The sequence below is a fragment of the Leptonychotes weddellii genome, chromosome 4 (assembly GCF_054177405.1).
Source record: "Leptonychotes weddellii isolate Sample4059 chromosome 4, ASM5417740v2, whole genome shotgun sequence".
Lineage (NCBI taxonomy): Eukaryota > Metazoa > Chordata > Mammalia > Carnivora > Phocidae > Leptonychotes > Leptonychotes weddellii.
Genome location: NC_138372.1, coordinates 138,397,638 through 138,423,746, shown reverse-complemented (window position 1 = coordinate 138,423,746; position 26,109 = coordinate 138,397,638). Strand labels below are relative to the sequence as shown.

The 26,109-nt window shown below is 36.3% G+C and overlaps 1 protein-coding gene and 1 long non-coding RNA gene across 4 annotated transcripts in view; both read left to right on the top strand.

The window, feature by feature from the left end:
• Window positions 1-23,008, top strand: part of YWHAZ (tyrosine 3-monooxygenase/tryptophan 5-monooxygenase activation protein zeta) — a 33,539-nt gene extending 10,531 nt beyond the window's left edge. For all 3 annotated transcript variants that reach the window (XM_006745896.3, XM_081816318.1, XM_031042028.2), the window contains exons 3-6: window positions 15,243-15,366; window positions 16,145-16,308; window positions 16,386-16,481; window positions 19,500-23,008. In XM_006745896.3, the coding sequence (XP_006745959.1) occupies window positions 15,243-15,366; window positions 16,145-16,308; window positions 16,386-16,481; window positions 19,500-19,559 (444 nt within the window). In that variant the 3' untranslated portion in view covers window positions 19,560-23,008. The remainder of the gene's footprint in view (window positions 1-15,242; window positions 15,367-16,144; window positions 16,309-16,385; window positions 16,482-19,499) is intronic.
• Window positions 1,143-12,520, top strand: LOC145720951 (uncharacterized). Its single transcript, XR_014144319.1, has 2 exons — window positions 1,143-11,848; window positions 12,061-12,520. It is a non-coding gene; the product is annotated as an uncharacterized LOC145720951 (long non-coding RNA).
• Window positions 23,009-26,109: the final 3,101 nt, after the last annotated feature.

The window sequence follows — 26,109 nt, the reverse complement described above, 5'->3', positions numbered from 1 at the left end:
GTGTGGCTCTTAAGGCAACAGAGCATGGAGGTATAGCTGATTTGGTATCAGTATGATCCTGTGATACGGACGTGCACATTTGTTTACATTTGTTTACACTCGAATAGATTACTAAAAGGTTTCAACATCTAAACTTTTGTGACTTTTCTTTTGATACAATTTGTATGAGCATTCTTCTCTTTTCTCCCAAATAAAGATACGCTTACAGTGGTGTTAGCCACAGATAGGATGGCAAGTTAAGAATGTAAGGACAGTCTGTCAAATGTTAATATGTAGAGTTAAATAGACCAAAATAAGACTTTGTTCAATGGGTTGACCTGTATGCCTGTTCATTTTTTTAAAAATGTAGGAAAGACCCTATTGCATTTAATTTTCAAGGAGTGCCCAATTTTGTTGTATTGGGATTTCATTTACTTGAATTGTTTAATGAGTAGTTAAAAACGTTTTTTAGTGGAGGTTAATTCCTATCTTGAAAACAAGTTTTGGGATCTAAGAGGGGTTTTTTTTTGTTTATTTGTTTGTTTTTAATTAGTATTACCAAGGAACCCAGTCTGAGTTGTGTATTGTCTCATCTTGATCAATTGCAAATGCTTTTCTGAGAAAAACCTACTTGTTGATCCAAGACTCATGAATTGTCTGCTTGTAATTTTTTTGCTTCTTAAAACATACAATAAACACCATTGCCCAGAGTTTAGGAGGACGTAGACATGCTTGGACCACATTTAACCCAGGGACATTTGGTGAAATCCTACCCCAAACGCATTACTTTTAAAATGCGATTCTGTGAAATTGACAGTTGAGGGCAGTATTATATATAGGCAGGCTGTAGTATACTTAGAACAAATTCTCAGTTCAATAATTTGAGTACTTTACTACTGTGTTTGGAAGATGTTCAGAAATAGACATCCTAAAGTGATTGTGTTCTTTGCTATGAGTAATGACTTTTCCCTCCAGTTTCTCCTTTGGTGGTTTTCATCTGATAGAGGGGCTTTTCATCAGACTTAATTAGATCACAGGGATAAGACTTGAAGAATAAACTTGTGTAATTTTTCTAAATGTATACTACCTTTAAAGGGATGATAGAATCTAGCACAGGCTATGCAAACTTTTGGGGTTTGAAATTTTTACTCATTTTATGACTTTGGGCAAGTTATTCCATCTCTGTGACTCTGTTTCCACATCTTCAAAATGGGAATGGTGATAGTATCTACCTTGAGGATGTTTTGAGAATTACTGAGTTAACACACACCCATGGTGATATTAAAGGTAAGCAAATATACTGCTTACCTTTTTTTGTACCTCTGATATCACTTCAGTGTGACTTGATTTATTAATTTTGAGGTTAAATGTGAGAATTTTAATTGCATAAATTCTGTATATTTAATAATTATTTTATAAGCTCCCTATGTTATTGAAAAATAAATATATAATATTTATACAAATAAATATTATATATATAGATATAATAAATACTAAAAGCCTCTGCTCTTAAAAAATCTTGACAACTTAGGGAAGTGGGCACATACCCAAATAATACAACAGAAAGACTTCGTGTTTGGTTAACTATGAAAGAGCTGGTCTTCACCTTTTTTTAAAGAGCAACTGATAAAATCTAGTCCCACTAGGGAGTTTATAATAATATAATACAGTGTGCATGTGCAAATTGAAAAACACTATAAAAAATGAGGTGTTTTAAACAAAAAGTGTTTTGTGGTGGAAATACTGAGAAATGGGGCCTTGGTTGGTGGTCAGCCCTGGTCAGGGTTGATGCCAAGTATAAAAAGGGTTCTGCGTCAGGGGAGAAGGAGGAAAGCCCCCAAGCATGTTAGAACAGTTTTAACAGTTATCAATTGGTGCTCTATAAATTCTTTTTGGTACCTTCTACCATTTATCATTTTATCATTAGGAGCTACATTTTGAATATGAGGTAAAAACATTGATTATCCTGGGATTATTTTGCCTAGTATTAAGAATCCAAAGGCAGACATTCTCTGAACCTGATTTAATTTAGCAGTTTTTCATCCCACTTATTTTGAGTCTTTTCACCGAGGTGATTTTTTATTTTTTTATTTATTTTTAAGATTTTATTTATTTGACAGAGAGAGAGAGACAGTGAGAGAGGGAACACAAGCAGGGGGAGCGGGAGAGGGAGAAGCAGGCTTCCTGCTGAGCAGGAAGCCCGATGTGGGGGGCCGATCCCAGGACCCTGGGACCATGACCTGAGCTGAAGGCAGACACTTAACAGCTGAGCCACCCAGGCGCCCCACCGAGGTGATTTTTTTAAAGACATACATACAAAATGTTTTAGAACACCAGGCTTTTTATCAGCTTTAAGTTTTCTGCAGGTATCTTTTGATTCATTTTGGGGAAAATTTAAGGAGCAACTACTCTAGCTTTCAACAGGATTTAAGATGAAATTTTAAAGGCTGGCTTTAACATTTCCTTAAACACCAGGGTTAATATATCTTGGTTTTCTCAAATTCAGTTGTTGATTTTTTAGAAGTTAAATGGTGAAGATTTGCCATTTATTTATTAATGGAAAATGCATTCAGCTAAGTGATTGGTTACACTCCTCTGTGATCCCATCCTTGAAGTTAAGTGGCTTTGTCTTTTCATACTATATGACCTGATTTATAGGACACCTAAAATTTTACTCTTGTAGGCCAACATTGCATAGAAAGATGAGTTTAAGTCAAAATGTCTGCAAATTAATTCTTGACATGGCCTGATTCATTAGCATTTCTGGGAGCACTTTTCTTAATTGGTTGGTTGGAAGCAACTAAATGAAGTTGCAGTTGAAAGAGGCCATTTCAGCCACAAGGGGGAGCAAGAGACTAATTTCCAAGTCAGTGGGCCCCAGTTGCCACAAAAAGCCTGCTTGCTTTTTAGAATTTTAGATTTAGGAATGATAAAAGGCTCAGTGGCTCTGCAGAATAAAGTGAAAGTTCTGAGAAAACTCTTTACACAAGGGAATTGTGCAAGACTAGAAATTTGAACTTACACAATGTGCTGTAAAATTGGATTTCCTATTGAGGTTGTTATTAAAAATGACTTTGAGATGTTACAAAGTTTTGTAACTAAATAATAAAATAAACTGGGAGTTGACTTATTGAATTTTAGGTTTGAAGCAGCATCCATCCTAGATTTTTTATTTTCACAGATAAGAAACTGAAGCTCAGAGGTTTAATGACTTATGTTAGGTCATACCATAAACATAATACTTTGTCTCTTATTATATATCACCTTAGTTGTAGATTGAGACATGATGTTTACTTTGCTATAAATGCATGAGTTTTTAGGAGGGATTGAGGATTGTTGGAATAACTGGATAAAATTACTTTAATTTCATTAAAAACAGTGGCTTCAATTTTAGACTGCATTTTAGGATTCTGTACTTAAATGAAAATAATGAGAATCTCATTTGTGAAAGCCTTTGTGTCTCAGTTTCCTGCCCCCCTTTCTCTTGTTAACTACTGGCATTTTTCATACATGATTTGTATGAAAGTAGAATATCTGTATCCTGACCTCTCCATTTGTTTTCATAGGAGAGGGCCATGGAAGTACAATCTAAAACAGTAATGGGTTATGGGAGCTTGATCTTTCCCATTCACGTATTTAGTGAGGTCAAGTCAAAGGAGACATACTCTGGGCATATTTTCAAATTGCAGTCCATAAATGTCTCATTAGGGGTTCTTTTGCTTTGATATTCTGGGGCTATTTACTGTTTGGTAATGACATGCATATTTATCTTAATGGAAATAAAATTTAGTACTAGTAGTGGAATACTAAGAAAAAGTGGGAGCCTCCTTTCTACCCCTCATATTTTTGTTTACAAAGGTATCAGCACTTGTTTTTGTGCTGTTTCTCTCCTAAATACAAATTTTACCAATCAAATAAGGAAATTTGAAAAATACAATTGAGCACAAAAATGGTCTGAGCGTGGAGGAGCAAACTCACTGGTATTGTCATGTTCTAGAAATAGTCACTATTAAAAAGGATTTTTCTTTAAAACTTATTTTTATATAATATTAAATAACAAAAATGGAAAATAGCCTTTTTATTTTTACATATGGTAGTTAAATTCTTTCTAACCAGTTACCTTATTTTTTAACTTTTCATTTTGAAATAATTTCAATGTAGGGAAAAAAATTGGAAAAATAGTATGAAGTATTTCCCATATATCCTTTACCCAATTCCCTGAGTATTAACATGTCGTATATAACCACAGTATAATTATCAAAATTAGCATTTTGTAAAATAACTGATGAAATAAACTGTATAACCTAGAGAATTTATTCACAGATAGTACCACTTATAACCCCTACTTCAGAGTACTGGCCTGTTATTTTCCCTAATTCAGAGTACTGGCCTATTATTTTGTTGACTGTCTCTCAATTTGGATTTCTCCGGTGAGTTCTTATAATTCAGATTGTGCGTTTTGGGAAGAATTCCATTTCCTGGAAGTGATATTGTGCCCTCTAGGAGACACGTGATACTATCCTGTTACTTCACCAAGATATCTAGATAGGACATTAATTTAAACCACTGAAGCCTTGTAGAAACGCTGTATGATACAAAAGTATTATTAATCAGTTGAGTTTTTTTTTTTTTTTTTTAAGATAGACGCCACATAGTATGATTGTTTTGTCAAAGGTTATGAACTGGGTGTATTTTGCCAAAGTACTTTCTGAATAGATTATGTCATTTTCTGATGGATTACTCTTTGAAAAGGGAAGATATCCCAGTTCTGTAACTTGTAATTTTGCTTTGAAAGACATAGTTCACTAGCTAGCTGGCTTCATGTATTCTAATTGGCAAGCCCAAATCACAGCCTAGAGGCCAGTGATTTAATTTAAGTGCATAGTCACTGTTCTTTAGGGCTGAAATAAATGTGTATTTTCTAATGGGTATTTGTTAATTTTTTAGATTTTAGTCTAAGGACCTTTAGTCTATAAATTGATTCTCATTTAAGAAAGAAAGGAAGAAAAAGTGACCTTAAGTTTAAAGAAAATCTAATGAATAGTGGTGGGATAGGAAGTGCATTAGAGAAGTTTTCCTGGGATAAAATTGGGAGGTTTTGAAATTAATGTTGGAGTGAAAAGCAGGAAGACTTTATCTCTGGATTTTTGTCTCCCTTAGCCTCCTTCAGGGTCATTACATAGAACCCTGCAGCTTATCCAGGGGTCTTGCAAGCATATTAGGATATATATGTACCTAGCCTCCCCTTGGCTGCTGTTTCTGAATATAGTTGACCCTTGAACAACGTGGGGGTTGGGGTGGAGACCACCCCCCTATGCAGTTGAAAATTGTATAACTATTGACTTCCCAAAAACTTAACAGCCTCCTGTTGGCTGGAAGCCTTACCAGTAACATAAACAGTCTGTTAACACATATTTTGTATGTTATAGGTGTTGTACACTGTATTCTTAAAATTAGAGAAAATACAATGTTAAGAAAAATCGTAAGGAAGAGAAAATACATTTATAGTACCATACTATAAAAAAAAAAACCACTTCTAGGTGGACCCATGAAGTTCAAACCCATGTTGTTCATGGGTCATCTGTATATGTGCTTATAACACCCAAACATTTGTCATTTTGGAGCAATGTCTTAGGTCTTTAGAGAAAACAGAATATTGTTTTTTCTCTTTTTTGCAGAATAATCATTATCTAACATACAGTACCAACCTTAAGAATTTCTATCATGTTTTAACTAGAAGTTGGGTAAGATGATGAACTTTTGATAGTTTTCAGGTTGCTGAACTAAGTTTATTTCCTCAAGATTATTCTAGGTTCTTCTGTTCTATTAAAATGAAACTGTTTGAATTATGCATATGTAATTCAGCCTGGGGATTTAATATTTAAGTGCCTAATATGTATAAAACTTGTTTCTTTAAAGAGCCTATAAGTAGGTTAAGAATAGATATGTATGTGAAAAGTTAAAGGTATAAAATTAAATTTTTTACTCTGGATAATAATTTAGATGTTATAGAGCATAGGATATGAAGTAAAAAAAAAATTAAAATTTTCTGATTTTTGTCCTACCTGCTCAGAGGTAATCTGTATTAGCCTTAGTCCTATTTTTACCCTTTTGGGAATTTATGGTTCCTATGCAAACAATTCTATCCTTGAAGAAGACACATGAGTTAGGATCATACACAAAGTACTCTGAGGGCACCTGGCTGACTTAGTCAGTAGAGTATGGGACTCTGGATTTCAGGGTTGTAAATTCGAACCCCACGTTGGGTGTAGAGATTACTTAAAAATAAAATCTTTAAGAAAGAAGCAAAACCAAAAAACTCCCCAAAGTATTCTGGAACTTGTGCACACATATATGCACTTTGGTGTATGTCTTAGGCTTTATTCCATATTGACACCTCATTTTTAAAATGTTTTGTAGAGTTATATATGTGTACTATAATTTATGTGTATATATGTGTAATATAATTTATTTAACTAGTCCATTATTGACAAATTAGGATATTTCCTTTTTTTCTTCTTTAATTAAAAGCTCTTGGGGTGCCTGGGTGACTCAGTTGGTTAAGCATCGAACTCTCGATTTCAGCTCAGGTCATGATCTTAGGAGTTGTGGGATTGAGCCCCATGTTGGGCTCTGCTCAGCACATAGTCTGCTTGTTCTTCTCCCTCTGCTCCAACCCCTGCTTGTGCTAGCTCGCTCATTTGCTTGCTTGCTCTGTCTTTAAAATAAATAAAATCTTTAAAAAAAAAAAAAAAAAAAAGGCTCTTCACTAAACACTAGAGGTATAGAAAACATAGGCCTAAACTGAATAGTTTTGAGAATTAGCTTTAGGGAGAACATAGAATTAGAGCTGGATATTTAAAGGTGGATGGTATTTAGCACAGATTGCTTTAAATCAATAGTGATGCATGGACTCCTTTTAGAGGGGGTCCCTGAGGTCACAATTATTTTCATGATAATACTGAGTCACCATTGATTCTTCACTGTGTGGACATTAGCACTGATGCAAAAACTGCTGGTCCTAATACTAACAAAGAGTGGGACCATACTGTATTAGTAATTAGTAATTTATGTATTCCTCACCACCACCCATCTAGTTTTTTGGGGGGGTGGATACTGTCCTTGAAGCTATAAAATCATTAATAGCCCTTATGTAGATAATCTTTTTAATATTCTGTGAGGCATAATGAGAAGTATAACAGTTAACCTCCAGGAAAAGTTTTTGTGATTGAATCATGAGCTGAACTAGCTGCTCCCTTATTTTACCCCACAGAACACTCTTTACTTCAAAGAATGACAGAAAGGCAAGCTATGGTTATTCAGGCTTGAGTGTTTGGCAGACATCTTGAAAATGAAGAAGTGATCTTGTCACTTTGATGAAAACAAATGGTATTTGTGACCAGTGATAAAGTTAAGCTTTGAAACACAAATGAGAATTTTGGAAAACTTGTATCCACCACTTCCATGATCTTGACAGCTTTCTAAATTTTTTTTTTTTTAAAGATTTTTTATTTATTTATTTGAGAGAGAGAATGAGATAGAGAGCATGAGAAGGGGGAGGGTCAGAAGGAGAAGCAGACTCCCTGCTGAGCAGGGAGCCCGATGTGGGACTCCATCCCGGGACTCCAGGATCATGACCTGAGCCGAAGGCAGTCGCTTAACCAACTGAGCCACCCAGGTGCCCAGCTTTCTAAATTTTTTTAATGAGTATAAAGCAGTCCTAAAACCAAAAATCTTTAAACCTTAAATATGGAGCATTTATTGTTATTACTTAGTTTTTTTCTAGAACATGTATCTGATTAGTTTTTTATTTTTTTTTAAGATTTTATTTTTTTATTTGGAGAGAGAGCACAAGCAGGGGGAGCAGCAGTCAGAGGAGAGGGAGGAGCAGGGAGCCGGATGCAGGGCTTGATCTCAGGACCCTGGGATCATGACCTGAGCTGAAGGCAGATGCTTAACTGGCTGAGCCACCCAGGCACCCCGAAAGTGTATGTTTAGAGAGAAAGAATAAGTACTATGGTTGGGAGGAATAAGTTAGCATTTTTTAAACATAAGGAAATTAGATCATGTAAGAGGAGGGGGAGTCTGGAACTAAGGTGGGTTTCTGGGATGTTGGTGGGTTGGCTGGTTAAGGTGTCATTTTAAAGTTAATTATAGTGCAAATATTTCCTATAATAACTTACTTACTTGATTAGTTTAGACAGTACTTGAAGGAAAATAGTTGGTTAGAGAATGCTAGTTCAGATTAGACTGTTCTGTCCTCCAAAGGGTATCCCTTCTTGCTCTGTTCTAAATGCTTTCTATATATTAACTCACATTATTTTACCCCTCTTAATAGTTACACAGATTTAGATTACTGAACTCAAAGTGTTAAAAATGAGATTACAAGAGCCACTAGAGCAGATTTTTGAACGTCAAGATCTCATATGTTACATCTGAATAGAGTGCCTGCTCTGTCAGGAACTATGATTTTCCTATTTATACTCTCATTTAGACCTCATAGCAGCCTTTTGAAGTAGATTTTCATGTTGATCATTTTATATAACTAGATTTTCATTTAGTTTTATAGATTAGCTCTGAGAGATTAATTTGCCTAATATTTCAAAATTAATGATGAGGGAGGCATTCAAAGTCTGTCTGATTTTAGAGTTTATGCTTTATTACACCAAGCTGATGCTCTAGGAAGTGCTTGGATACCCAGAGATTAGGGTCTTGCTACCAATTAAGGTAGTAGTTTTGGTGTTTTAGGTGGTTTCTAGTCTAATTGTTGCCTAAGGTGATGTTTTACTCTTAATTTCAGACTATAATCATACTAAAGGACCAGTGGTATGGTATATCAGTAGAATAGAGATAGATTTTTCAGTTTATAAACCTTTCATTAGAAATATTTGACCACAGCCAGGATTGAATGTTAAGTTCTTGTTAATGAAGAAGGCAGGTTGAACCTACCCCAGGAAGGGCAGTCAGAACTAGATGACATGTTCATATGGTTCCTTAATTTGAATACACTCCAAAGTCAAAGCATTTATGGTATGTAGATCATCCTTTGATCAAAGCATGTGTTAGAAACTTGCTAATAGGGGCGCCTGGGTGGCTCAGATGGTTAAGCGTCTGCCTTCCGCTCAGGTCATGATCCCAGGGTCCTGGGATCGAGTTCCGCATCGGGCTCCCTGCTCAGCGGGGAGCCTGCTTCTCCCTCTGCCTCTCTCTCTCTCTCTCTGTCTCTTATGAATAAATAAAATCTTTAAAAAAAAAAAAAAAAGAAACTTGCTAATATATTCTGCTCTGGTAAATTGACTGGTTTGGGGGGGGAAGTCATTACTTGTCCCCATATATCTTAAGTGTTTTCACAACCTAAGAGGTTAATTGTGCCTGTAAAGAGAGAAAAGTCTTTTTAAGATCTCAAGGGTCACATAATTTATCCATTGATAGGTTGTTTCAGTGTCTTTTCTTAAGAACATATCATTTAGCACTGGATTATGAACCATTTACAGAAAGATGTTGAATATGGGCTTCTAATAGCATCTTGCTGCTTCCTATCCCATTTTACCTTATTATATATATATAAAGTCAGAATATGCGTTCACTCTAATTTTGCAGATTAATCATAGATATTTTTGAAAATGTTGGCCATGGTATCTTTAAAAGACAGTGGTTGTCATCAAAAGCAGATTTTTAAATTGCTGAGGCAATACCGTGAATTTTTTAATCAAATTATATTTTAGCAAGATTCATACGGGTTAATAGCCTCGGTGCTTGAGTGTAAGATGTTCTTTAATTTTGTGTTTGACTTAAATATCCTTTTCCATTTTAATTACATTTGGATTAGAAAGTTAATGTACTATGTTATATGAAGAATTTTGTAAGTGGAGGTACATCAGTAGTCAGCCTACCCTTTGTTTATGATTGGAAGTTGTAATGTCTCATCTACCACTTATATAATGCTGTTTCCCCTTAGAAATTCAGATTCTTAACAGTGTCCCAGAGTAATCATCACTTTCATTATACTATAGTAAATGAATGAAATTTAGAAGGTTGCATTATATATTGAGTAGGATATTCTCAAGTTTTTGTATTTTTTGAAAATAGCTATTAGTCCTTTCCTCTATTTGATTTTTAAATTTGCTCACCTCCAATTTTTTCCTTGTCACTGCTGCTTTCTGATAAGTGCTGCTTCCTTTTTCCTTTTGTTCTTACTCTTTCCATCTTGGTCTTCCTACTTTGCCTCTTTCCTGTGGCTTCTAAATCTGGAAGATGTATATTTTATTTTTCTTTGGTCAGTTTGACAAATTAACATACTTAATCACCTCTTTAATGCTAAAACTAACTTAATTGAATGAACTCTGTATCTTCCATATCTTCCATTAGTTGAATGAAACCACATCTGATTTATGAATCTATAAAATACCCCAAGTAATCACCTTATTTTTCCTTAAAATCTCTGTAAGAGTAGGTGGAGCTATTTGATTAGGTGGCTTATTCCAAGTTTGGACCACTCATACAAATCTCTTATTGAGCAGAAATCTGCCTCTTGCTGAACTTAACTAGTCTTGTCTAGAGCCATTCTTTCAATTTTCATGACAAGTTTCTAGTTTCTTTACCATTCTTGCTTGCTTTCCTGGATATTCTCCAGTTTGTCAATGCCTGTCTTGATAAATTTCTTAAAGAAGCAATATACTATAGCTTTGGTCTCATTAGTACATTATAGAACTGAATCATTTTCCTTAATTTTGATTCCTAATTGTATTAGTATCTTGGAATCACATTATCCTTTTTCATAGGCATAGCACCCTATTAGGGCAGAAAAAAATGTAGCATAATTGTAGTAGTACAGGTCAGATTGCCTAGTTGGAGTTGTACCTTCACAAGTTGAGCTGGGCTCCATTGTCTTCTGTAGGGTAGTTTAGTTTCTCATGGGTAGGTTTATGAAAGGATCAAATTAAAGTAAGTATTAGAAGTGTTATCTTTATTATTGAAATAGCTTTATAAACTTTTTTCTTGTCTATTGCTGCATAACCATTCAAAACATAGTAACTTAAAACAATGATTTATTCTTTCTTGTGATCCTGCGGTTTGCCTCAACTGCAGCTCTTCACATGGTATTGGCTGGAGTCACTCATTTCTGCATTTGGCTGGGGCTGAAACACCTGAATGGCTTTACCTAACCTGTCCCATTCCTGGGGCTAGCTTGGCCTTTCTCTCCAGCAGGGTAGTTTGACTTCTTATATGCTAGCCTAGGGTTCCAAGAGCGAAAGGGGAGGCTGCCAGTCTTCTTGGGTTAGGCTCAGAAATGGAACTGAGTCCCTTCCACTGCATTCTCTTGGTCAAAGCAAGTCATCAAAGTTAGCCCGGACTCAGGAGAAAGGAAATAAATTCCACATCTTGACAAGAGGAGGAATGGCATATGTGTGTACAGGGATGGCAAGGGAGTTAGTGGAGGCTGTCTTTGGAGATTGTCTACCACAGTTCTGTTTTTTCCTAGCCAGTTGAACCAAGTGTTAGCCCCTTTATTTAATCTTTAATAATATTTATTTAAATATTTATTTAATCTTTAATATCCAGTCTGTCTTCTTGTGTTTTAAGTTTTAATGGTTCTTAGAGTTTTGTCATCAGAAGATACAATAGACAAAAGTATGCCATTTATCCCGTTCTCAGCTTTTTACTTGTAACAGCTTTATTGAAGTATAACTGACATACAAAGAACTGCACATTTTTGTAGTGTACAGTTTAATGAGCTTGCTTTCTCAACTTGTAGTCAGCATTTCACTGGAAACATTTGTTTGCCACCGTTGATACTTAACTCTTGGTCCTTTTGGTCTTTCGTTGGGTCAGTAAGCTGCTTGATTACTGTTTTGCCTTCCTATTACTTGTAGTTTCTGGTTAATATCTTTTTTTTTTTTTTAAAGATTTTATTTATTTATTTATTTGAGAGAGAGAGAGAGAAACAGCACAAGAGGGGAGAGGGTCAGAGGGAGAAGCAGGCTCCCTGCTGAGCCGGGAGCCCGATGTGGGACTCGATCCCAGGACTCCGGGACCATGACCTGAGCCGAAGGCAGTCGCTTAACCAGCTGAGCCACCCAGGTGCCCTCTGGTTAATATCTTTTAAAGTTGTTTCTGTTACGTTTTATATGTTACGGCTAAAGCAGTGTTCACTTTGGGGGGAGAGGTGCTTAACTACTGTTTAAAAAATTTTCCTTGTGAGTTACACACAATGTTACTAGGGATATAGAAGTTAGTACTCATAAAAGATGTGTTACTAAAGATGGGTTGTAACATTTCTTGTCACCTTGACTACACGTTTGTGGCCTTCATCTTGACATAGAATGGGTTAAAGTCATTGGAAAGTTGACGGGGGGCGCCTGGGTGGCTCAGTCGTTAAGCATCTGCCTTCAGTTCAGGTCATGGTCCCAGGGTCCTGGGATCGAGCCCCGCATCGGGCTCCCTGCTCAGCAGGAAGCCTGCTTCTCCCTCTCCCACTCCCCCTGCTTGTGTTCCCCCTCTTGCTGTGTCTCTCTCTGTCAAATAAATAAAATCTTTTTTTTTTTTAAAAAAAAGCAAAGTTGAAGGACGTGACTAGGCAATGTTGTTCTCAGTTTCATTTGTCTTCCTTGCTAGACCACTTAACACAAAGTTAGAGATGACCTTGCCCACCATTTATTTCTCAGTGTTTAGCACAGGGGCATTTAAATACTTGGAGAATTAAGTGAATGTGAAAAATAGGTTTAAGCAGTAAAATATGAAATAGAACTGCATAAGTGAAAAATAACTTTCATGTTTGGGCTTAGTTATTGTCAGTTTTATTTGAAGATATTTTAGTATAATCTTATGTAAATGAGTCAAAGACATGTATATGGAGCCTTCTTTAAATTTATATATTTTTCTTTTGCTGTTTGAAGTTATTTGTGAATTCTGGTTAGTCACGTTATTACTTTTTCTTTAGTTAGACTTCATAGTCTAACCTTCAGCTTAGCCAGTCAGAAATTGAATTTACCATTTAAAGTGTGGAATGCCACCATTTATTAGAGGGACTCCAAAGCCATTATGCTATACCATCTTCCATAGTTGAATGAATAATGTATTTTGTATTAAGATATAAAACTTGAAAAGGCCTGGTCATTTGTTTCTTATGTGAAAAATTCATATTCACTTAAGTGAAAAATCCACTTACTATAAATGGAACTATCTTCTGTTTTTGAGGCAGATCCCAAAAGAGCTGCCATAGTCAGTGTTCAGAGAGTGCTTATGGGGGCGCCTGGGTGGCTCAGTCGTTAAGCGTCTGCCTTCGGCTCAGGTCATGATCCCAGGGTCCTGGGATCGAGCCCCGCGTCGGGCTCCCTGCTCCGCGGGGAGCCTGCTTCTCCCTCTCCCACTCCCCCTGCTTGTGTCCCCTCTGTCACTGTCTCTCTGTCAAATAAATAAAATAAAATCTTTAAAAATAAAAATAGAAAAACAAAGAGTGCTTATGTCCTAAAGAGCGTGGTGTTCAAAGGACAAATGCAGCTGAGAGGCCTTTGAATATGAAGGTATGGCTGTGGTATAATAAAGTTTTTGTTATCCTAACCAAAGTGTTCATCTGATTTTAGGCCAGTAGTTTCAAATATTGGTTAATAACCACAGGAAACGTAGTAGTTTGACTTCTCACCTTGACCCCCTTCCAGTAATGCAGTGCAGCTTGGCCCTACTGCCATGTTGGCCCCTACCCACTTCATGTGGGTATCTGTAGCTTCAAACTATCTGTAGCTTCAAACTGTTTTGCATATAAGTAGACTAAACTGCATGACTGCCAGAAGGACAGAAACCAAGAATCAAGAATTCGATAACTCTTCTTGTAAAAATGGACTAGTTGGGGCTAAGCCCAGTTGAAAACTGATTTTCACCTTGATTCCTAGGGTATTTTTAGCTAGGAGGAAAATTGGGGGTGGTGAGATGGTTTTGTTTTTTGAGTATTTTTATTAACATTTGCCTAATTGTACTACTGGAATTACCTTTTTTCCTCTTAAAAGAAAAAACCCACTAGTTTATTGTGCCTTCTCCCGTTAATACAACGATCTGATTTTTTTTTTTTTTTTTTGCTTTAAATCAATTGTAGAATATAATTATTAGCATGCTAGGATTTAAATTAGTCTAGATTGTTAATAGTTTTAAACAAAATTATACAGGATGAAATTTTATCTGTTGGTATGGTCTGTAAATATGTATTTTATTAGCTAAAAATCACTTTAAGGAAATTAATAAAAGGTTTACTCTTCAGATCTGTAATTCTCATAAACCTATCTACCACTGTCTTTATTTAGTTTTTTTAAAGATTGATTTACTTGAGAGAGAGGGAGAGGGTGAGGGAGACAAGAATCTCCAGCAGGCCCCCTGCTGAGTGGGGAGTCTGGTGGGGAGCTGGATCTCACAACCCTGAGATCATGACCTGAGCCAAAACCAGAGTGTGACGCTTACCGACTGTGCCACTCAGGTGCCCCATACCACTGTCTTAACTTTAATTAGGAACAGTGAAACTTTGACTTTGAACAACTTGTTACCTGTTGTGAGGTTTTGCTTGAATTGTGTTCTTCTAAATGAAGTTTTGTTCTGCTTTCTCGGTTATGGACTCTGGTAGTGTCTCTTAACATGATTGGTTTTTGCTTGAGTCATAATCCTCCAAGAGTCCCAAAAGTTTATCTCTTGTGTTCTTTCCATTCTAATGACTACCTTGAAAATGGAAAGTTTGTCAACTTAGTAGAAAAAGCTTGTTATGAGCTCTCATGCTTTCACATTCACTGAAGCATGTGGTCTTTATCAGCATGTAAACAGCACTGTGCGGGGGAGGCACATACTCAAAATGTGTCCTTAAGTAATAAACCCAACACTAACTTCACTTTTTAAGCATTGCTATCCAAAGCATTCTGCTTTTTAAAAGATTTTTTTTTTTAAAGATTTTATTTATTTGACAGAGACAGCGAGAGCAGGAACACAAACAGGGGGAGTGGGTGGGAGAGGGAGAAGCAGGCTTCCCGCCGAGGAGGGAGCCCGATGTGGGACTCCATCCTAGGACCCTGGGATCATGACCTGAGCCGAAGGCAGCCACTTAACGACTGAGCCACCCAGGCGCCCTAGCGCATTCTGCTTTTAAACCACAAATTTATGAGCCTACTGCAGTTCAACTATTGTACTCTGGTAATAATTGGGTATTAGGCTGTAGTATGCTGTTAAGAAGTGAAGATTTTTTCAGTCTTGTAAATATTCTTATTGTGACTGTTTCTTTTCTTCCAAAGTCTCTTTTGGAAAAGTTTTTGATCCCCAATGCTTCACAAGCAGAGAGCAAAGTCTTCTATTTGAAAATGAAAGGAGACTACTACCGTTACTTGGCCGAGGTTGCTGCTGGTGATGACAAGAAAGGTAAACTGTTTTTAAACATGTTTGTTGAACTTGTATAAAATAACACAGTATGGAAGTAGTCTCTCTGAAAGGTAAACAGTTGTACGTTTACAATTAAACATAATTGCTTAGAGCTCTAAATGAAGAGCAGTAATTAACTTTTTTCTTTTTTGGAGGGGTAGGAGGGGCAGAGGGCGAGGGAGAGAGAGAATCTTAAGCAGGCTCCACGCTGGGCTCAATCTCACAACCCTGAGATCATGACCTGAGCCAGTCAAGAGTCAGAGGCTTAGCCGACTGAGCCACCCATGTGCTCCAGTAATTAATTTTTTTTAAGTCCTGAGAATGTATACCTACTGCCTAATACTGGTGTTCTAAAATGCATGCTTGTTGAAAAGCCAATTTTGTGCATAGGAATGTTTCCTCACAATTTTTTTTTTTAAGATTTTATTTATCATGACCTGAGCCGAAGGCAGACGCTTAACGACTGAGCCACCCAGGCACCCCGTTTCCTCACAATTTTAAGAGATAGTGATCACAGCGTAACTATAGAGCAGTGAAAACTAGTTATTAATTGAGATGATTGCAAGAGTTGTTGTATTGACAGTGACCAATGGTTAGTGTGGTGGTGTTCCTTCGAGAAGCCTTTTTTTTTTTTTTTTTTTTAATTTAAGATCCTCATTCAATCAAGGTTGCTACAACAGTATTTCAGAGCATACCATTGGATATTAAAGGTCTGGCTTGAGGGGTGAAGATGAAGTGCAAACTTTGTCAATACGTTTTGGCATGTTTTATTTTCCAGGGATTGTGGATCAGTCACAACAAGCATACCAAGAAGCTTTTGAAATCAGCAAAAAGGAAATGCAACCAACACATCCTATTAGATTGGGTCTGGCCCTTAACTTCTCTGTGTTCTATTACGAAATTCTGAACTCCCCGGAGAAAGCTTGCTCTCTTGCAAAGACAGTACGTATTTTACCTGTTTTGTGGAAATTTAATAATCCTTATTATTTGAGCACTGAAATGTCCTTCTTTCATCATAGGCTTTTGATGAAGCCATTGCTGAACTTGATACATTAAGTGAAGAGTCCTACAAAGACAGCACGCTAATAATGCAATTACTGAGAGACAACTTGACAGTAAGTACATGACAGTGTCATGAATGGCCAGTGTGGTTGAAATTATGTTCTATAGATTATTACAAGGAATATTTCTGGTCTCTTTATTGAATATAAAATTGTATCAGCTGTTAAAGCTATGAAGAAAAACTGCCTTATAGAAACTAAGATTAGATCAAGGACCAAAAATGTATACTTTAGTTAGTTACATATCTATTGTTAGAGTTTTAGTTCTTAAAATTAATTTGGAAGCCCTGGTTTTGGACTTTCAATCACATAGGCTGTTTTATTTTCCAATTCAATTTGGGTGTTTCCATTTGTTCCATTTTAGTCACAGAATAGTTTCTATATTCAAAATTATACAAGTTCTCTTCATGTTTAAATTCCATTAAAAATGGTTTTCTTGGGGCACCTGGGTGGCTCAGTCAGTTAAGCATCTGCCTTTGGCTCAGGTCATGATCCCTGGGGTCCTGGGATCAAGCCCCATGTCATGTTCCTTGCTCAGCAGTGAGCCTGCTTCTCCTCCTTCTCCCCATTCTGCTCTCTCTGTCTCTCACTCATTCTCTATCTCAAATAAATAAATAAAACCTTTTTTAAAAAAAACGTTTTCTTGACGATAAAGTTGCTTCCATATTTATACAGCTATGGTACTCCATCAGTAACTTCAGTTAAAAAATTTCATATACCTTACGGAATTCAAATGGAAATCTATTTTGCCTAGCTAGCTAGCCTCTTAATAAAAAAAAAAAAGACTTGTCATGGAATGTCATGCTTATCCTTAGCATACTCCAGACTCAGAAAAAAGAACTGTAATGCTATTATCACATTGAAAAAACCTACAGTAATTCCTTAATAATGTTTAATATCTAAACAGTACTCATTCAAGTTGTTTCTTTTTTAAATTGTCTTTAATAAACAGTTTTTTATTTGAATTGGGATCCAAATAAAGTCTACACCTTGCAAAGTGGTTGATATGTCTCTTTAGTCCCATAGGTTTCCCCATTCTCCTTCAGATAAATACTGATTTTGAAGTTTTGAATCTTAGGTGAAAAAATTATCAAGTACCTGCTGTGCCAGGTAATGAGAGCTAGGAGTGAACAGTTGCAGTGTAGAGCCTGAGGACTGTATATCCTTTTATACATTTCACTTCCAGCTTTATTCTAATTCACTGCCAATTTTCTGAACCAGGTCTATATTCTGGTGTTGTTATCATCATCAAAGAGTTTTTTGAACCACATTGTATACTTTGTTATTATTAAACACTTAAAATTATTTTAGAAAGTGTAACTGGGGGCTACTTACAAATTTGTGGGATTTTTATTTTCGTCAAGGGAATAACCTGTAGTTTCTTAAAGAATGAATTTTTTATGTCAAAGGAAAGAAGCACTTTGTTAGGTATTTTTAATATTAAGAATTTTCCTATTTTCTGATTTGAAGTGATGAGATGGTTGTCATTCCTAAAAGGTAAAAATTGAGACCTACTTGCTGTTACATTGTCATCACTTTTTGAGAGGGCCTGGCTTGAAATACATACTTCCAGCTGATTTGGTTATTATTATAGCATGAAAGAGCATACTCCCAACAACTGAAAAGAGAACCAAGGATTGCATTCCGATTCTGTTACTAATTACTGTGTGTCTTCTCTGAGCCTTAGTAATATCACCTGTTATCATTATAGGTTGATTGGATCATTTATCTGTTAAGAAATTTTGCCAAAACTACCTAGTATTTGAGATTGGATGTGATTGACTAAATTGCCAACACATAACCCTGGTAGAAAAATGTATCAACTTTTTCAGGTGTTTATGGAAAATTTGAGAATCCTAGAAGGTTAAAACTGGGAAGAGATGTTAGAAGATAATTTCATCTTACAAAACCCGTTTAACAGGAACACACAGACTTCCAGAGGTCATTTAGCTTAATATGACCTTGGAAGAAATCTCCTTTCCAGGGCAGAGATCTATTTGGTTAATAAATAAAGCTAATGGGGGCGCCTGGGTGGCTCAGTTGGTTAAGCGACTGCCTTCGGCTCGGGTCATGATCCTGGAGTCCCTGGATCAAGTCCCGCATCGGGCTCCCTGCTCAGCAGGGGGTCTGCTTCTCCCTCTGACCCTCCCCCCTCTCATGTGCTCTCTCTCATTCTCTCTCTCTCAAATAAATAAATAAAATCTTTAAAAAATAAATAAATAAAGCTAATGGATGATTTGGGAGTTAGAAAAGTATTATTGCATTTTTTTCCTTCATTTTTCATTGTATAAGCAGTCCTTTTATAAAAAATTACATCTAAAAGTCATTATGGACTGTTAAGACTTGTAAAATATACTAATTTTTGAAGAAGCTGAAATAATTTTGAGATTTTTTTTTAACCTGCAAAATTAACATTAATGAAAAAAATAGAATCCATAGTCTTAACACTATGGGACAATTCAGTTTTTACCTCTTAGAAGATTGGGTTCTGACCATACTGTTTGTTTTCTGTTCAACTATTTATTTTGAATGCTATAGATTCAAAAGGTATGTTTTTCTAAGCTAAAAACATCAGAAAAGCTAAATTTGTAATTTAGTTCAGACTTGATATTCTCACTCTTAAATTTCATGGAGTGTGAGATTCTCTTTGCAGTGGGAGTCTTATGTTGTACGAAAGAAATCAACCTGAGCTTGAACTTGGGTTTGAATTAAGATGATTCTCGTTTAGGTACACTAAACTTAAACATCCGTCTCTCATATTGGGGCTATTCAGAGCAGTTTGATATTCTCATTTTTGTAGCACTTCTGTATTTTTTATTTTGCTTTCTCTTCTATGATAACCAAGAGTTTCTTGTTATCTGACTTTATTTGAAGACAACTTGCTTTGTGCTTGACACAAAAAGGTTAGGGAGAAAATGAGGGTGTTTTGTATCTTGAAGCTGTCTTCATTGCTGTAATCTTTTAAAGAAAGCTTTCAGCAAAAGCTGTGGTTATATTCTGGTAACTCTGACAAATTTATTAAGATTTTTTTCAAACTGAAACATGCTGAAAAATCTTTCCTTCTTTTGCCAGTTGTGGACATCGGACACCCAAGGAGACGAAGCTGAAGCAGGAGAAGGAGGGGAAAATTAACCGGCCTTCCAACTTTTGTCTGCCTCATTCTAAAATTTACATAGTAGACCATTTGTCATCCATGCTGTCCCACAAATAGTTTTTTGTTTACGATTTATGACAGGTTTATGTTACTTCTATTTGAATTTCTATATTTCCCATGTGGTTTTTATGTTGAATATTAGGGGAGTAGAGCCAGTTAACATTTAGGGAGTTATCTGTTTTCATCTTGAGGTGGCCAATATGGGGATGTGGAATTTTTATACTAGTTATAAATGTTTGGCATAGTACTTTTGGTACATTGTGGCTTCACAAGGGCCAGTGTTAAAACTGCTTCCATGTCTAAGCAAAGAAAACTGCCTACATATTGGTTTGTCCTGGTGGGGAATAAAAGGGATACTTGGTTCCAGATACAGGTGTAGTTTTTGTGGGTACTTTAAGGTTTGGAGCACTTATAAGGCTGTAGTAGAAATGGGTATTCTGTAGATATTACATATTGAACCATGAGTATCTGTGGAATACTCTCAATGTGCACACCTTTGACTACAGTTGCAGAAGTGTTCCTTTAATTGTGACCCAATTTACTCTGGATAAGGGCAGAAACGGTTCACATTCCATTATTTGTAAAGTTACCTGCTGTTTGCTTTCATTATTTTTGCTACACTCCTTTTATTTGTATTTAAATGTTTTAGGCAACCTAAGAACAAATGTACAAGTAAAGACGCAGTAAAAATGAATTGCTTGATATCCATTACTTTATGTATATCAAGTACAGCAGCAAAATAAAAATCCCATGTATTTAACTTTTTTTAGGGTTTTTTTGTTTTGTTTTTTGTTTTGGGGTTTTTTTTTGCTTTTGTGATTTTTTTTTTTTTTTTTTTTTGATACTTGCCTAACATGCATGTGCTGTAAAAATAGTTAACAGGGAAATAACTTGAGATGATGGCTAGCTTTGTTTAATGTCTTATGAAATTTTCATGAACAATCCAAGCATAATTGTTAAGAACACGTGTATTAAGTTCATGTAAGTGGAATAAAAGTTTTATGAATGGACTTTTCAACTACTTTCTCTACAGCTTTTCATGTAAATTAGTCTTCTGGTTCTGAAACTTCTCTAAATTGTACATTTTTGGAAATTTATTCCTTATTCCCTCTTGGCAGCTAATGGGCTTTTACCAAGTTTAAATACAAAGTTTATCGTAACAAAATACTACTAATATAACTACTACTGTTCCCAACCATGTCCCATATTCCTCCCCTCCCCTGGGCGGGGGGAGAAAGTTTTGTATTTTGTTTGTTTGGTTTTTGGGGGTTTTTTTTGGTTTGTTTTTTTTTTTTTTTTCAGAGACGGGATTGATTGGAAAAAAGTAATGTGTTCCATTTAAAATTTTGGTATAGGGCATTTTCTAACTTAGGAAGCCACAATGTCCTTGGCCCATCATGACATTGGGTAGCATTAAGTTTTGTGCTTCCAAATCACTTTTGTTTTTAAGAATTTCTTGATATTGTTATAGCCTGCCTTCAATTTTGATCCTTTATTCTATTTGTCAGGTGCACAGGATTACCTTTTTTAGCCTTCTGTCTTGTCACCAACCATTCCTACTTGGTGGCCGTGTACTTGGAAAAAAGGCCGCATGATCTTTCTGGCTCCACTCAGTGTCTAAGGATACCTTGCTTCCTTTGCTTGCATCCCACAAACTATTTCCCTCATCCTATTTACTGCAGCAAATCTCTCCTTAGTTGATGAGATTGTGTTTATCTCCTTGTAAGCCCTACCTATTCTGAATGGTCTGTCATTGTCTGCCTTTAAAATCCTTCCTCTTCCTCTCTTTAAATAATGATGGGGCTAAGTTATACCCAAAGCTCACCCTCAGACTATTTTCCTCAGTACCTTGCAGAAAACACCAAACAAAAATATCATTTTAAAAGAGGTGTATTTTTTTTTTTTCTTTTAGAATGTAAGCTCCTCAAGAGCAGGGACGATGTTTTCTGTATGTTCTATTGTGCCTAGTACACTGTAAATGCTCAATAAATATTGATGACGGGAGGCAGTGAGTCTTGATGATAAGGGTGAGAGACGGAAATCCCAAATAACTGTTTTGTTGCTTGTTTTATTATGACCTCAGATTAAATTGGGAAATACCAGCCCTTTGGCACAGTTGTCCCAAATACTACATTCAAATAAAAGTGCAATGGAGGCCTTGGGGTCTTTCTTTCAAGGAGAAAAGATCTCTTATGCATTGGGGCAAAATAATCATCTTCATGGCTCTTTTTTTAAACTGATTTCTCCTGACCCCCAGGCCAAGGACATGAAGTAATCGTTTATAGCTAAGGAGCATTAAACTAGACTTGAGATGGATTTCATTCAAGTATAAATAAAAACTAAAGCTTGTCACATTTGCCTATTTATGTGCATTAGTCTTCTAAACTAGTTTGATTCTGAAATAAATTGTGATAATACTTAATATTAGCTGTTAATGTTTCTACGTACTAGTGCCCAATAGATGAAGGAAGATTCCAACCTGAGATTTTTTTGCCTTGGGATTTGAATAATAAATTTTTATGACATTTCTTTAATTGTCCCAAATCCAGGCTTCATGTCTGTTTTTGTCACTATAACGTTGATATTTCCAGGAAATTGGAGAAAACAATGTATTTTCTGTGTGTGGAGTATTGGGATTGTTAAAAAAAAAATGTCCACTTCACAGTTGTCCTTTTGAGAGAGGAGCCCCATTGAGATCAGTTGAAAGGATGGACTTGGCTACAGCTCTTAGCTATGGTCCTAGCTTTTCCATTTAATAGTTATGCTATTACGTCATGCTCTAAAGATCATAGAAATGGTGAGGGGTGAGGGGGGAGTATAAGAGAAAAAGAATGTCAAGTAGTTTAACTAGAGGGCCTCCAATTTTTTTCCTTCCTGTCTTCCCTACAAAATAGTCACCAATCCTGCCATGGCCCAAAACATACTTAAAACTAATAATGGCCAGTTTGGAATCTGCAGTCTTCAATTATTTGTGGTTAAACCTGCATTTGAGAGTGAAACTTCGATTGAATAATTGAACTCTTACCAACAGTGAAAAGCCTCTGGGTGCAAATCCAAGAATTTTGGAGACTTTTCCAGCAGTGGCAGTTATCATTGAAACAGTTTCATATCTACATTAGGGGAGAACAGCACTTCATTTGGATGCAAGTATATTAATCACTGCATGAGAGTCTATACAGTGTGTTAGGAACTTCCTCCTGACTGGTGCTGTGTACTGAGAAGATAGTCTTACAAAACATTCCTGCAGAGAAAGATCAAGGAACCATAAATTGCTTTATTTTGTTGTATGTAGGAAAATAAGTGGTGGAATTGAAACCTCTATAGTTTTAAGGGGGTCTCTGAAACTGGGCGTTTGGAAGATGGCTAGACGTGGGTCTTTTTCTAAATGTGAAATTAATGTCAATAAAGTACTCTTCCCTTCTCTTTAGTGTCGCTTACAGCAGTCACAGTGTTACTGGTTAATTCTAGCTCTCCTTTAGACTAAAGGCCTAAAATTAAAGATACTGCTGGGTCTGTATAGGTATTTCTTTTAAGAAACTTCACAATGGCCTCTAAGGAAAATGGTACTCTTGAATGACAAAATATGGTATTCAAGATCTCATCACAGTAGATCTGCTTTAAGAATTTGAAAAGCATAAAATTGCTGAGTACATCAAAATCTGATCATGCTACTCAACCTGGATTCTTCGAAGTCTATTTTATATATGATTGTCAGCCCCGAAGTGTTAAAGAACTTGGAAGTTACTGAAGTAGCAAGACTTGATAGGCTAACTTTGGGGAGACATCTGTACCTGCCCGTAATTAGTTTATAAGAATGACTCTCCTGGACAAGCAAGTATATGTGTCTTTTGGGTATAGAAACCAAGTTGAAAGTGGATATATTTGGGCACAGCTATTACCGACCCTAGGTAATGCCAGAGACTCAGTTGATAATGAGTACCTTTCTTCTGTATTTGAGCTCATTCTATGAAATTTCTGAAAGCCCAAACTTAACCAAATGTTCTTAAAAGACTTAAGTATTAATTTCCAATTCCTTAGAAGCTATCAGTATTTTAAGAGGGTGCTTGACATTTTTTGTTACTGGATGTTGGTTTGGGCCAGCCACTTTTCTGAATGTTTAAAGAAGGGCTTCTCAGATTTATGTTTGAGTCAAGACTTAGCAGAATGAATGGGATCCAGATGGAGGTTGCAGCATGTGCAAAGGCATCAAGTTACGAGAACTTGAAAGACTTCCGTGCACTCAAAAGTGAGGGACTCTGTAGAAAGAAGAAATAGGTTCCCATGTGCTGTAATGATTGTCCATGCTGCCAAAGTCTGTAGGGGGATGGGGAACACATAATATTTGGCAAAACAAAGGTGTGTAAGATTACATTTTGAGTCAAAAAATGCTATTTCTAAAGCAAAAGTTTGTGGCTCTCCTTGGCAGATGATTCCCAAAGCAAGGAAATTAAGGGTAAAGTTTACCTGTCCTAACAGGTTCTCCACATTAATGACTGATTTAGTTTGGGAGCGGGTACTATATTAGAACTTCAACTGTGTTGAGAGAAAAGTAACGATTTTGAGTATTTTAAGAAAATGCCATTTGCACTTTTAAATCCTGCCATGCACAAAAATCAAATACAGAAGAATGAAAGAGTTAAACTCTGATGTTCATAAGATGTAGGTGATACGAAGTTTGTGAGGAAACATCTCTTAAAATGGACACACGAAGCCTAACTAGGATAATTATACGTAAACTCAGACTCAGTATATGAGCCTTAATATAAATCCAACTACATAAAAATTTAGATAACTGGAAGTGAAAAGTAACATATAACGTAAAAAATTGGTATACATATATAAACAATAGGAAAGTGGGCAAAGGTTTTGAACAGGCATTTTTGTGGAGGAGGAAATACATGACCAGTAGATATATGAAGAGAGGTTTAACCAGGGGAATGCAAACCAGGACCACAATGAGATACCATTTTACCCCCACATAATGTAATTTGGAAGTCTGGTCATACCAAATGTTGGAGATGATGTGGTTTGAGACCTCGCAGTACTGATGGGAGTTTATTACATCCCTTTGGAAAATAATTTGGCATTATCTCAAAGTTGGCATTCACATCCCTACAGTTGAGCAATTCTCTCCTGGGTGTATCTCCTGGAACACTTGGATTGTACACCAGGAAATTCACAGCTGCACTATTTAAGCAAAAAAAATGAGACAATCCAAATGTCCATTGAAAGAACGGATAGAGTTATTTTACCCAATGACATAATCTTCATTTATGAAAATGAAACTACTGCCCAGTTAGTTGGTAACATGATTTTAATAATATTTAGTGAAAAACATAATACAGTATGATATCCTTATAAAAATGAACAAAATGCCTTGCTTAAGCATACATATACATGATAAAACTTTTCTTTCCTCTACCATGGATATTCCTGAGACAAAATTTAGAATAGAGGTTACCTATGGAGAAGCAGGGAGACAGGCTAGGACAGAAGGACATCGGTAAATATAAGTTATTAGGTAATGTGACCATCGTGGGAATGGGATGGTGAGTTCACAAATACTCATTAGAAAGCAATCCATTCAAGAATAGGGATAAAACAAGGATTATGTTTAATCCAGCTCTAGGCACTAGAGGTCACAAAGGAAAAGAACTAAAGCGGAACAGTACAGTGGGCCAGTAAATTCAGTAGTCAAAGGCTTGCTTGATGGTAATAAGATTAGCAGAGAAAATATGAAAAGTAATCACCAAGTTTGAAGAAACAGCACACAAGATGGTTAATTGCTGTCCTAGTCGTTACACCCTAAAATTGTCCTACTGTCCTTTCTGTTTGACTCTGGAGGAGCAGGGAGCAAGAACTGGAGATTTAGTCAGAGGAAGGACAGCTGGGAAGACATTATAAGGAAACACTGAAACTAGTGAAAAGTCCAGGTCACCAAAATGAAGGAGCAAGGAAGTCTGTAAGAACTTTTGGTAGCACATAGCCTATCTCTGTCGGGCCTGAAGAATTTTTTGTTCTACCAGCCATACCACTTCAGTGAATTCAGACTGTCTGAAGGTTCCGCACTTCTCAACCTTTAGAGGAAATGCACTGCATTCAGTCCTGAATCCCTGAGGCATCTGTCACACCTCATGAATAGCCAAGGCAAGATTTTCACTATTTTTTCTCATATTCCTCTGGGATTCTTCAAAAGTTTAACTGGTTTCTGTAGGAAAAGTCTACTGACGAGAGTTGAAGGTACAGAATCTATAATCCTTAAATAGTACTAGATAAAATATATGGTTGTTGGTTCTTTATTTTTTTCTTTCCCAGGATTTGTCTTTCTTTCTTTCCCAGAAAGTCTTTTTAGAGACCTTAGTCCATTCTTGGAGAACTTAATAAGGGGTCAGAGTTGAGCCAAAAATTTTGGAAATGGAAGAATTTGGAGAAAGCTTTGGAGTGCTGGGCATTCCTCTGCACCATCACCTGACTGCTCAGTGAAGGAGGGGATGGTGTTCCAATGGGGATACTTCACAGATTATTCCA